This window comes from Orbicella franksi, chromosome 11, assembly GCF_964199315.1.
Source record: "Orbicella franksi chromosome 11, jaOrbFran1.1, whole genome shotgun sequence".
Lineage (NCBI taxonomy): Eukaryota > Metazoa > Cnidaria > Anthozoa > Scleractinia > Merulinidae > Orbicella > Orbicella franksi.
The window spans coordinates 24,194,711-24,208,879 of NC_138155.1; the positions used below are offsets into that span (position 1 = coordinate 24,194,711).

The 14,169-nt window shown below is 38.3% G+C and overlaps 1 protein-coding gene and 1 long non-coding RNA gene across 3 annotated transcripts in view; one reads left to right on the forward strand and one right to left on the reverse strand.

Annotated features, from left to right (window-relative positions):
* LOC145460456 (uncharacterized) overlaps positions 1-14,169 on the forward strand; it is a 247,800-nt gene that overhangs the window by 25,468 nt on the left and 208,163 nt on the right. The window lies entirely within an intron of this gene.
* On the reverse strand, positions 3,766-9,428 carry LOC145460174 (uncharacterized). Of its 2 annotated transcripts, XM_081444908.1 has the most exons (3): positions 8,810-9,428; positions 5,464-5,889; positions 3,766-3,938 (listed from the first exon to the last, which is right to left on the reverse strand). In XM_081444908.1, the coding sequence occupies exons 2-3, from the start codon at positions 5,834-5,836 to the stop codon at positions 3,907-3,909; spliced, it is 405 nt and encodes a 134-aa protein (XP_081301034.1). In that variant the 5' UTR covers positions 5,837-5,889; positions 8,810-9,428; the 3' UTR covers positions 3,766-3,906. The 2 variants fall into 2 exon arrangements, with proteins under 2 accessions (XP_081301034.1, XP_081301035.1); XM_081444909.1 differs by lacking the exon at positions 3,766-3,938 and having other exon boundaries at positions 4,525-5,889.

Consider the following 14,169-nt stretch of genomic DNA (forward strand, 5'->3'; position numbering starts at 1 on the left):
CAACACTCTTGTTGTACACCTATTAAAGGGTAATTTAAGCAGGTGAAAATGCTTGTTTAAAAATAAATTAATCTATTTATGTTTGAAAACAAATCCACTTAGGCATGTAAGTGTTTTACGGGTGGTCTGATACCTGTGACATGTCATGCGTGTGGGGGATTTGCGTTTTTCAAAATTGATCTCCTGCAATGGCCTTCGTCGTGAAACGTGTCGCTGTATTTTTGGACATCAAACTTGACAGAAATTTTCCAAAACAACCAATAGGAATATCGACAAACCCTCACACGGTTTTGATGATTGATGCCTCGTGAATGATATAATGTAGTAGCTTTGTTGATGCGGTCGAGTTTGATACCCGATAAATTCGCTCAGTGGAACGTGGGTCTTTTCGCGCTTTTAGGTCGCGCTCGCCTTATGATTAAAAAAAATTGAGGCAAAACAATTTTTATCGAATAGAGCATTCTATAACCTTTGCATTGATATATAATTTGTGGTGGTTGTCTTTAAGACAGCGCGGTAATATTTTTTTTCGCTAAGGACACCCGCGAAGGTTTACGGTAACCTTAATCGAGGCAAGAAATACGATAACTAATTGTTTTGGCGGTAGCACTGAAGGCAAACACGCCGTGAATCTAGTGAATCAGGTGATCGTCCAATAGGTCTCCAAGTGACAAGTTATGTATCTAACGGGTAATGTGGGTGTGAATTAATATTTAGAAAAAAGAAATAAAATGTACTCTAAAAACCTCTAAAACATGATATGGGAATTAAGTAACCTAGAAAACTTTGGATGAAGTCGACCGAAAATCAAGGACGGAAATATTCTGCCCAGAACAAAACAATTTATAAATGTACAAGTAGGCGTTCAAACAAATAATGCAGGTGCGAGACTGAGGAATACCAATGATAAATTACTCACCGCCGATGAGATAAATATGATGAGTCCTACAGAGAAACCAACGCCTTTCAAAGTCTTTCCAAGCATCGTATTTCCTTCACAGTTAAAAACAAAAACGTTTCAAAGACGATCGCGAGAAGGCTACTGGTCACCCTGCTGACAGAAACGGCCTGAATTTCTGAGATGATTGCTTTTTATAGCCTTGCGACTGCTGGTATCGAGTTGCATTATCATGCATTATGGGATACGGGACTGTTCCTTATACTTGCGGATTGTTTTCCCTTTGTTAAGCAGAAGCTCCCGTTTGTAACTAGACTTTATTATCCACTGTGTAAAGTACTCGCGTTATAACGGACAGTTGTGTGTCTTTTCAAAGCCTCTTGACGACTTCGTGAATTGATCAATATACTCATAAACACTCCTGGAATAGTAAATTATGTTTATTAGATGATTTTCTTACTTACAAGTTTCGGTGTAGTTTGTTTCTATTTTAACTTCTATGCTTTCGATGATGCTCATCAAAACAAACAGGAAATCATTCAGGAAATTTCAAGTGTTTCTCGATACATGGAAAGGAAAAACAAAGCAAATGCAAAACAGTCGTGCGTGGGCAGTTTTAATTATCGATATGGTTATTTCCGGAATTGTCTTACCTTTTATCGTGTCTGGAGTCGGATTTATTCATTCAACTCTTTTGCAAGATATGTTAAGTTTACAAAACGTTTTTTTTTTGTTATTGAAAAGATGATGCCGCAGGGAATCAACTTACTGACGAAGCTCTCCTAAGTTAAAATGTATCCTAAGCAATGTTACAACATGATTTTATATTCGAACGGGTACTTACGAGACATCTTAATCTAAAAGGCCTTCTTTGCTCCTTTTTTAATTTTTATTTTATCAGCTCAACATCGAGTTAATGTCAATTAAAAATTAAGGGAAGGCAAGTATCAAGTCATTATTGCTAGTTTACCGCTTTGGCATCACTTGTTGATGATATCGTCTACCAAAGGCATTTTACACTCTTGACACTTCTTACACTTGTCGTGAACTCGGAGGATACTTCCATTTGAATATCTAAAATGGCACAATACTCGTGGAAATATTCGGCCAAAAATACGCTTAACTAATGGTAGCACACGGGGTCGGCGTTACTGGCAAAGGAGACATCCAAACGTTAGTACGGCACAACTCAACAGTTGCCATCATTTGCTCCCTCCAAACACCCCCATCTTTTTAATAACGGAATATCCCAGTGGTGTTACGTTGAACTAACCTAATGTTTTGCGTACCTCTCGTCTATACCAACGACCGCTTTCCTCTTGCCAGCGCTCACTTTCATATCGAAATTTCTGGTGTTATTTTTATTTTCTCAGCTCAACGGCGAGATAGTGTCAATTAAAAATGAATGGAGACAAGTAGCAAGTCATCCATTGCTAGTTCACTCTTTTAGAATCACCTGTAGCAGCTGAAATTTTCTTTGTTCCTGTCTTTTTTTACGAGCGGCTGTCGGGCTAAACTGATACTGACTAAGTTATGACTAACAAACTGAAACGAGTCATAACGTTTTTTGAAACTTTCGTCGGAGAATACAGACTTGGACATTAAATATTGACTCTCCGCCGACTTAGATGATTCCGATGAATACTTTTGATGGTTCAATTTATTTTTGGTTTTCCGTTAAGTGTCTATTAAATGGTCTATAAAGGAAACAACCATTTGCGTAAGTGTCTATCTGCTTCCTTTTGCCTTCTGATGTCAACCGAAAAGCCGCAAACGTGCCAACTGTCTTAATCGAGGCAAGAAATAAATAACTAATTGTTTTGGAGGTGTAGCATTAAAGGCAAACACGCAATCCAGTCAATCAGGTGATCGTCCAAATGTCAAGTAGTTTTCCAAGTGACAAGTAGTTTTCCAAGTGGCAAGTAGTTTTCCAAGTATCAAATAGTTTTCCAAGTGGCAAGTAGTTTTCCAAGTGGCAAGTTATGTATGTAACGTGTAATGTGCGTGTGAATTAATTTTCAGTATAAGAACATAAAATGTTCTCTAAAAACCTCTAAAACATGATATGGGGATTAAGTAACCTAGGGCGCGATATATTCAACCAAAATTTGCGGGATGAGGTTCGAAAATTTCTTGGAGTCGAATGGATCGCGACGGGTCCGAACCGGCGGTGTCGTACAACAAGGTACATGCACACAAACTGACGGGAATATAATTGTAATTTTTATTTGTATATCTTTATAAACTAAAAATATTCTGCTTCTTTAAGATATACATTGTAAAACGGGTGAAGGCTAAAACACTGTAACTGAACTTCACAAACTTTACAATTTATCCTGGTATAAAAACTGTCCTCAGATTAAAAAATATATTATCAAACTTACAAGCTATGGAAGACTCATCTTATTTTTAATATTTTCTAACTTAACTTTTACGAACCATATCCAACGTACTTGCTATGGATGACTCGTTTCATTCACAATATTTTCTTAGGTGTTCGAACCTTATTAACTTACAAACCTTACGAAATTCTTCACATCTTTTAAATTAACCAAGTACATATATTAATTCAGTTTTAATGGCATAAATGCTCTTCCCAGTATATACACATCCTATCCGGGCTATATAAGATACGAATTAGATCCTTTTCTAATCAAAATATTCAACATTTTCATTTTAATTTCAGTCGCATAGCCACGTACAAAATGAAATAATACTTTATAAGTTTTAACGTCACTGTTCTTAGACGGAAAAATAGTTCTTCAATCCAACATATGGAGCTTTTTGAATAAGTTACATGCAAAATCCTTTAAATAATCAAAATATTAAGAAATGAATTGTTCAGTCGCAGATTTTGAATGCACGCGGCTTATTAAAATGTTTCTAAAACAAAGCTTCCATTCGTTATGTTTACTTACACCTTTGTTGTTGTAATTTTGCCGTAAATTATAATCACTTTTTTTCCTTTTTGTCAATTTGTCAAATCTCCCGGGAGGATTGAGTCCATCTCACAACTTATCTGGAGTTGCTTCCACCAACACTGTTCAAAGATAATAAGATCACAGTGAATCACAGTTTTAATTTAGCAAAAGGAAAAACTGTAGGCGTTAACTGAACATTAGATCTAGACCTCTATGACTTCCTCCGATTTAAAAAAAAAAAAAAAAAAGAAAAAACGTTTTTCTATTGTTTCAGCTGCCGAGGAACTATCGTCTGATAGCTGGTACCCCGGAAATTTAAGCGACGTCTCGAGGGCAAATACGCTAGCTTTAAGTCCTGTCCGAACGGGAAATGTTTGGAAACTAAACGCGATCAAACACTGTTTTGTGACCAAACCGATGTTGAAGTTATACTGAATGGCCAAACGATATCAAATATGTTTGATTACCGTCCAAAGGAACAAAATGTTTTACAATGTTTGACCAAATGTTTGTCGTCCCTCAAATGTTGTCAAACACGATCAAACACGACCAAACAAGGTGTCCAAATGGCAATTGTATGGTCACCGAACATTGATCAGTTGATTGTGTTTGATCTTCAAACATTTTCCGTTTGGACAAGGCTACCATCAGACGTCCGATAGTTCCCAAACGTAGACACAATATTGCGTATTGTCTATTCTTTATTGTTCACCACTAAATTTTCTTCCACGCGCCAGTTGATGAAAGGCGCAAAAGCCAAATGAAGACACGAGGATTAAGATAAAGTTTGGAAAGACTAGTAGATTTATTGTAAAAGTAGATTATTCGCTCTCGATTTCTTTGCGTGAAAGTTGACTCGGGCTGAGGCGTCGTCAACTTACGAAAATAGCGACCCCCAGAAAGTACCGTCAAAAAATTGTGGCTGGTAATAAATCCCGACAGTATGTAGCGACCCTCCAAAAGTAGCGAGCATCTACCTCGCCCAAAATAGTGATACCCAGGTTCAATGGTATATTTATTTTTCCAGTCAATAGTCAGGTCAAAGTTACGTATGGTAACGTGGAATCGCGTTGTGAAGCGTCAATTCGTGCTTCATCAGTTAATGTTGCACCATGTTAAAACAAAACGCCTAGAATTTTCATCAAGTAACAGGAACGTAATATAGAAAACTTTGATTCAAATTAACGTCATTTTAAACAGTAGCGTATTAATATAAAAGGAACGTTTCTTCAAATTTAAATTGAAAAAACTCGACCAACTTACTGAGATATTGATACAGCAAACTGACGTAGCATTGCTTCATGAAGTATAAACAGTTTATGGTGTCTATGGTATGTAACTAGCGTTCCGCCAAACACTAACAACACAGTCTAGACATGGAGAACTCACCCATGTGACAGACATATAGATTTGAACTAGAAGAAGAGCCCAGTCGTACCAACCTTATATAACGTTTTTTGCTCCCCGAAAGTACCGACCCCTCGAAAGTAACGACACCCCAAAAGTAGCAAGCCCCATAGGGTGCTACCCCGAAAGTAACGAGGGTCGTTACTGTCGGAAGTTTACGGTAGTCACTTACATGATAACAGACAACAAGGTCAATACAAAAATAATCGCCTTTCTTGACTTGAAATTAATACTTACAGAGTATTTCTTCGTCTACGTCGTCAGCGTCGTACTCTTCGTCGTTGTAGTCGACTTCTCCATCGTTTTCGTAGCCTCCGTTGTCGCCTTCGTCGTTATTCTCACCACCATCACTACCATCATCACCATCGCCGCCACCACCACCACCACCACCACCACTACCACCACCACTACCACCATCATCATCATCACCGTCATCGTCACCGTCATTGTCATCGTCGTCGTCGTCGTCGTGGTGGTGGTGGTCTTGGTCGTCATCGGCATTATCGTACTCGTCATGTGGATGATTATCCATTCCTGTTATAATTATCATAATTATAATTTCCATAACACCATGGTCCAGCATGGATGTTCTAATCAAAATAACTATCATAACTTCTCGTATCCAATCAGTAGCAGGTGCTTTTCAACTGTGCAGTGCGTGTGCTGAAAGGAAAATAAAACTAGAATGAACTTTGTTGAACTCTGCAAATGGTTATTGTTAGACATTCAAGTCTTCTCAGACAAAGACTATAATTAAACCGTAGGCCCCGTCTCCTGCATCTTCAGTGTCACATGGTTAGTAGGGGACGTTAAAGAACCCACACACTTATCGCAAAGAGTAGGGCACGTAGTTCTCGGTGTTGTGGTCTGGCCTTGTCTCACGGGTTGGTGCTTCACATAGAGTAACGCTACTGCACCTTTCCTCCTTGGACAGAATTGTCCAAGAAAAATTGTTATGTCTAACTCTTTTTTCATTGCGTTTACAGTCTGCTAAGAGAAACAGGTTCCGGTTTGGCATAAATATAATTCACTGCATTGACCTGGCACACGTCGCACTATTTCATAATAATCTAATAAAACTTACAAAGTTTGTGGTTAAATTTTAGAGCCGAGTTCCCGTCGGACAACGGAAATGTTAGTTGAATCCCTTGACACTGCAACATTGCCTGACAGGAAATCGAACCGAAGAATGACAAAATTCAGCTGGTTCAGTTTTTTGTTGTAACCAGAGGGCCACCTCAGTGAGCCGAGTTTGTGACTCATCAGTTTTACCAGTGGTTAATTTTATCCTTTTCGGGATCAGTGTACGGATATAGCAGTTCCTAGCTTTTTTTTACCGGGCTGAAACTGATCTTTTATTCCAAGGAAACCTTCTTTTCCATCAGTTATTCCGTTCATTGAAAAGTATACACATTTTGTCAGCTGAGACGTCTTGCCTTATTGAAACAGAGTTCAGAATTTTGTTTTGTTACAGAATTCAAATCCGCAACACGGTGGATAGAAAAGTACTCGACTACGTGATAAGAGGTTCTTTAGTTCCCTCTTTCCTACCGAAAATTGGGTCAATAATGCCATCAGATGAAAAGGATAATCCAAGCCAAAGACAAATCACTTAAAGATCTCTTAATCGGAGATTATCTTACTCCAAATAAACAAAAACTGTGCGATAAAAGGTGTTTCCCGAGACGTGTCTTAAGAATTATTATCTAAACACAGGAAACAAATCACTCACGGATCTATTAAAATGCAATTTCCTGACATGTGTAATGTTCCATTGGTTTACGGTTTCATAAGGCGAAAATCGAGATAATCTCCTGGCGTGGCGCGAGTTGCATGTTGTTGTCTATCTGAGGTGTATTTTTTTTTGTATTCGGTGTATTCGATTTCTAAGCTAACTGCGACGATGCAATTTCTCGCAATATGATTAGGGTTACTATAGGTATCTTTATTTTAGACAAACCGGCCGAAATGGTTACCGTGTACCTAAGGATTTGTTGACATTTGCAGTGAGCTATTTCCTTTTTTTTAATCAAAAATTAGCTGGCGAGCTCAAAGTTTCGATCGACTGAAACCGAAAGCAAGTAGTCATCGAATTGTTTTAGCACGATAAGCCCCTGACGAACCTATGAAAGAAAAATATTTACGTTTTTAAAGGTCGATCACTTCTATCAAGTCTATCGATCGTTAGACGGCCACTCTGCCATACTGTAATATAAAGTCATCTCGGCTTTCACGACTCGTTCGCCTTAGCGCGTCAGCTTTGAAATGTTATGATATGTTGAGCAGTGAGCTGAGAAACAAAAAACCACTGAAATGCCACTGCTCTGCCTAGTAGCCGAGCCAAAAATTGAAACTAAACTATTTGTATTTTCTCAACAGCACTAATCAGTTGACTTAACGATCCTCTAGATTCATTAAACAATTAACGGGCTGTGCTAGTTATAAAGATTTAAAAGGAATAATAACCTGATTTTTGAGTGATTCTTAGATTCTTGTAATTCTTTTCAGGTAGGCGTCCTCTATTAGAAGGGGGTTATCCCTCGGCTAAAGCAACTGACATGCAACTGAATTAAGTTGGTATTATCATTATTGTCACCTAAACGGATAATACCACTCAGAAGAACTTGACAAAAAGTCTCACAAGCTTAGCTCAGTGGCCGATCGAAGAATACCAGTCGTATTCAGCGTTGATAACCAGCCAATCCCCTCAGCCGTTCAAGATGTATTGCGACTACAAACTAATGCTTTCCAAAGACTTATCAAAAACACGTTCTAAAAACAAATGGGATATTCTAAAACGCCGATTTTTTGGCACCCTTGAAAGCTACTTGGAAAGTGTGAAAGTACAATTAGCCGAAATTAAAACAATGAAGCCTGAATACAATCTATCACGAAATGAATTTAGAGCTATTGCAGAACTGAAACACAACTCTGCATTGAACCTAAAAAAGGCAGATAAAGGCACAACAACAGTCATCATGAATAAAACTGACAAAATAAAGGAGGCCCAAGTGCAACTCGACAACAGAGAGCACTATAATCCTTTAAGACAACCTATGGTGAAAGACACGCAACAAAGAGTGAATCAAATTATCACTCTACGTCACCAAGGAAGCCACATCGATGACATGACGGCTAAATGGCTTTCACAAACTCTCAGTCCGCCTAGAATACCTATCTTTTATACCTTAACAAAACTCCACAAACCTAAACCGGTCGGAAGACCGATAGTATCCGGGTGCGAAGGTCCAACAGAGAGAATATTATCTTTTGTTGATAGACTGCTCCAGTCAATTGCTCAAAGGCAAAAATCCTATATTAAGGATACTACAGACTTTATTAACTTTGTGGAAAGAACCAAAAGACACCAAGACACTATTCTAGTGTCTATGGATGTCACGAGCTTGTGCACAAATATACCACAAGAGGAGGGAATAACAACAGTATGTCGGGCATACGACATATTTCACAATAACAACCCTCCAATCCCGACCAACTACCTTAGGGAAATGCTTGGTTTAATCTTGAAGGAAAATTCATTCCAATTCAATGGCGACAACTATCTGCAAACGCACGGCACTACCTTGGGTACTAAAATGGCAGTTGCTTTTGCAAACATCTTCATGGCAGAAATTGAAACAAAACTCATCCGCCGAAGCAGAATCAAGCCAATAGAATGGAAACGTTACATCGATGACGTTTTCTCCCTATGGAATAAAAAAAAAAAAACAAGCAAGACATCAATTTGTTCATTGAACAAGCCAACCAGTTCCACCCTTCAATCAAATTCACAGCTGAAATTTCAGAGAACGAAATTACTTTCCTTGACACAAAGGGGATAGATTTCAAACTGACTCTATCCTTGACATCAAGACCCACTACAAGCCGACAGAAACCTTCCAATACACGCATTTCACCTCCTGCCACCCTCCGGGTGTAAAACGAGGTTTTATCAAAGACGAAGCGACAAGACTCCTAAGAACAAACTCTTCACAAACCACTTTTGAAGAGTATCTCTCAAACTTCAAACTGCGCCTCAAAGCGCGAGGATAACCTAATAACTTCATTGAGAGGTCTGTTCTGCGGCATTTTGTAATAACTACGCATTTTGTAATACCTTACGCATTTTGTAATAAAAGTTGCAGCATTTTGTAATTACCTGCAGTATTTTGTATTAAATGCAAACGACGCATTTTGTAATAAACGTCAGTCTACGCAATTTGTAATAACGTGGTGACGCAAATTGTAATAAGTCTCTTCACACGATAATTTCACCAAGCATACAGATTGGCTGGATTCCCTTCAACACCAACCTGATGGAAAATCAGTTATTATATTATTGCACGATTTTTTAAACTGAATATGAGTACAGTATCTGCATGGGTATTTGTACAGTAGATGCACGCGATCTTTTAGAAAAGTTCTTTTTTCTCACTTTTGTCCGAGTCTTGGAATCAAGTTAGGTTCACGAAAAAGAAAGTAATAAAACGTCAACATTTGCGTGACAATGGGTGAAACTATTTCACCTGGTGGTATTCCATTCTCCATTATGAAGATTTAGGAAATTTTTAAGGAATTGAGAATTTTATTTTCCAAAATTTATACACCTCTCAGACTAAAATTATGCCACATGCTTATTGAAAATATAGATTTGCATAGAAGTATGTGGGTTGTTTAGCTCCCAATATCTGCTAAAAAAGAGCACTTGACAAACTATATTAAGCCAGTGTTGAAGGGAATCCAGCCAATCTGTATGCTTGGTGAAATTATCGTGTGAAGAGACTTATTACAATTTGCGTCACCACGTTATTACAAATTGCGTAGACTGACGTTTATTACAAAATGCTGCAGCTCTTATTACAAAATGCGTCGTTTGCATTTAATACAAAATACTGCAGGTAATTACAAAATGCTGCAACTTTTATTACAAAATGCGTAAGGTATTACAAAATGTGTAGTTATTACAAAATGCCGCAGAACAAGGTCCCTAACAGGAGTCCGCTTCGAGGACAGAATGTTGGCTCCCCAACAAAGGAAAAAGACTCAAACGAAAGTTTTGCCATTTGTCACGACATATCACCCAGCAGTACGTGGCCTAAAAGAAATTTTAATAAATAACTGGGTTGTAATACAAAACCAGCCGTTACTGAAAAGCATCTATACTAAACCTCCGATTATATCATACAAGAGAGGCAAATCTCTAAAAGATACGCTCGTTAGAGCGAAAATTTAATTGAAGGCTAAAATGCATCGCTATCGCAATTCACGAAGGGGAGTCCGTGTAGGCCTGTCATATCTTTTGTTTTCAGCAGTTAATTTTATCTGGGAAAATTAAGCCGATTTCCTTTATTTGTTACAGAAATTGCGTTTTAGAATATCCCATTGTTTTTAGAACGCGTTCAAAGTGGTAAAATTCTATAAATAACAAAGATTTGTACTGAATACGATGACCCAGTCAGTGTTAAGGTGACAGTCTTCCCTCCTATGTTATGAGACAATTGCCAAGGACATAAAATGTACCATGGGCTACTGAAGTACCCTAAAGACATCTAAAACACGATATGCAATCTAAATAACCGAGAAAACATTTCTATGTAAGCCAACAGGATTATAATTTTAAGACGTAGTAAGAGAGACGAACCTTGGACTCTAGAGAACAGCTTGCAGTTGTTTGGAAATTGAGTCTTAGGTCATTACAAACAATGTTTGCAATACAAAACAAGTCTTGTAACAATGAAGATAAACGACTCAGTTTGGTCCGGCGTAGTTCTCGTCCAGTAACTCCAGACACTTCTTTAGACTGTTCAATTTTAAGGCCTTCTTAAGCTGCGGAGCAAGAGTGGTTTGAAGTAATGAATTAACAAGAAGCCATAGAGCAAGCGAAACGAGAAGGAAGTGTTACTTTGAAGCAATAACGTTGCATCACACTGCAAATCTTTTGGGGGCTGAAGCTGATGGTCGCGCCAAAAGACAAGTGTTTCACGCAACATAAGGTCAAGTTATTACAGCAACAATATTGTTATGTCAGTTTACATCATTCTTTGATTTATTAATAACTGTGTCTGTTAATTGAAGTTTTGCATTTTAATTTGGTTACACAAATTCGTGGTACTGTGTCAACTACATATGCAATAAATCTCGTTTACCAGTCTATATCATTAGAGATATCCTTGGGAGACATTTTTTTTTTTATTTGCTCTGTATACGCATCGATGCTTGTGAAAAGCAAGAAACCTTCTTTCAAAATGCCCGCTCCGGTACGTGCAACCTTAACCAACAGCATGGGGAATAGTATTTACATGACAAAAAGAATTTTTTTTTGTTATCACGTTTCACGAACGTCTTGGCAAAAAGTTTCAAAGTGATTTTACCCTGGTCGTAGTTCCGCCTTCAACAGGCTCAACCACTCAAAGCGTGTGATTGACACCTTCTGACAGTTTACTCCGGTGATCAAAATAGAAAATGTTTAGACCTTGCAATTATTAGAAGCACTCCTTGCCAGATAATAGGCGATTCAGCGGTGTCTTAGCGTTCCGCATGACTTCGTGGCCTCTTATACACCGAATGTTTGCAACATCTCAAGTTGCGGAGCAAGAGTGGTTTGGAGTAATGAATTAACAAGAAGCCATAGAGCAAGCGAAACGAGAAGGAAGTGTTACTTTGAAGCAATAACGTTGCATCACACTGCAAATCTTTTGGGGCTGAAGCTGATGGTCACGCCAAAAGACGATTTAAGTGTTTCACGCAACATAAGGTCAAGTTGTTAAAGCAACAATATTGTTATGTCAGTTTACATCATTCTTTGATTTACTAATAACTGTGTCTGTTAATTGAAGTTTTGCATTTTAATTTGGTTACACAAATTCGTGGTACTGTGTTAACTACATACGCAATAAATCTCGTTTACCAGTCTACATCATTAGAGATATCCTTGGGAGACATTTGTTTTGATTTGCTCTGTATACACATCGGTGCTTGTGAAAAGCAAGAAACCTTCTTTCAAAATGCCCGCTCCGGTACGTGCAACCTTAACCAACAGCATGGGGAATAGTATTTACATGACAAAAGGAATTTTTTTTTTTTTTTATCACGTTTCACGAACGTCTTGGCAAAAAGTTTCAAAGTAATTTTACCCTGGTCGTAGTTCCGCCTTCAACAGGCTCAGCCACTCAGAGCGTGTGATTGACACCTTCTGACAGTTTCTTCCGGTGATCAAAACAGAAAATAAACAGACCTTGCAATTATTAGAGGCATTCCTTGGCAGATAATAGGCGATGACTTCGTGGCCTCTTAGACACCGAATGTTTGGAACATCTCAACTGCGAACGTGGGCAGAGCTACAAAAATTTGCCAATGAATTTTCCCCCTCTTCCAACAGATAAACTATTCAGAGTGCGTTCAAGCCACGAGGAAGTCATTCTCATGGCCGAAACATGCTTACCTAATATAGTAAAGTTTTGCGTGTCTCTGTGATATTTATAATAGCGTACACTCTTTAGAGATATTCGTCATTGCGGTTGGCGCAAGGTTAAGCTTTGACCGAGCTCCAGCCCTTTTTAATACTGCACTTATTTCATCTTTCAAATCTTAATTTGCCTGCCTTACCAGTTTTAAAATTGTTTACTTGTTTCTTGACTCTATTTTGGTCGCAGTTCACAGTTGCCTTGAATTCAAACAGCTTTGGTTCATTTTATTCCAGACACTCAAGTTAATGAGTATACAGAGTTTGATTACGATGGCCGATTAAATTGAACTATGTAATATGCAGTATTGAAATACTTTCTGAGAATTGTTCATAGCATATCCACTTTCGAACGCTGACAATGATTCTGCTGTTTACAATATTAATTCGTTGGCTGTAATATAAACCTAGAGGCATTTAGCAAGAACAAAGTTGTCTTTTATGGTTCTTTTGGAAGTTTAGAACTCATACACCTTAAAAAAATGGCAGATTTCTTGTGCTCGAAAAATTTTGAGCGATTAAACAATCTGACAATAACCTTTCAAGCCATGAAAACTTGTTTTTAGCGAAATAAATACATAGCCTGCGAACAGGCAGCTGAACAGGCTCCCGGTTGGTTTTAGAGCGAGCTAGCCGAGTGTAGTCTAGGGCGAGCGGGACGAGCCGAGAGCGGTCTGGTGATATCACTCTTTCGCTGGACGAATTTTTTTCCGCCCTCGCTGGGAGCCTGTTCGCAGGCTGTAAATACACGACATCAATGCGGAACTATCTGAGAGAAGCTATACATAAAGATTGAGTTCTGCGTGTTTAAATACAGATTTTTAATTAAAGCGTAACTGAAGTCACGAGAAGACTGTCTGAAAACCTTTTAACTTATGCTGAAACTCTCCATCTTTCAACTGAACGAGATTCTGACTGATTATCAGCTTAGGATGAATTTACAGTGCTGAGAGAAAGCGGCAGGCATTTGTTATAAGTCAATAGCTTTGTTACAGGTAAATTCCGCCATCTTGGAATTTAGATGAAATGGGTAAGCAAACAACGGGGCAAAATGCAGAACTTATTTCCTGGCCCAAAGTCAATTTATGTGAATGCTAAAGCTTGAAATCATGCACGATAAGTAATGGTGATAGGAATGAGTGGAGTCCACTTCGGTCTGTTATCATAAGAGTGATAACAAAATCGGACGACCGCGCAGCGGGAGTCTGATTTGTTTATCACGAGTATGATTACAAACCGAATTGGACTCCACTCAGTCTTATTACCAATTTTAAATCATAAAAATTACAATTTCCGAGAAAAGAATAATAGCCAAGCTATGAAAGAAAGGGAAAATTTGCTTTAAAATACCTACAAAGGAGATGTAAACATTCTGAGGCCATCACGCCTCCTACTGGCAATTAGGCGCCAAAACTAAAGCAAGCGTGCGCCCGCACGCACGTAACTACAACTTTGAATGTGATCGGTTGATTTAAACCTCA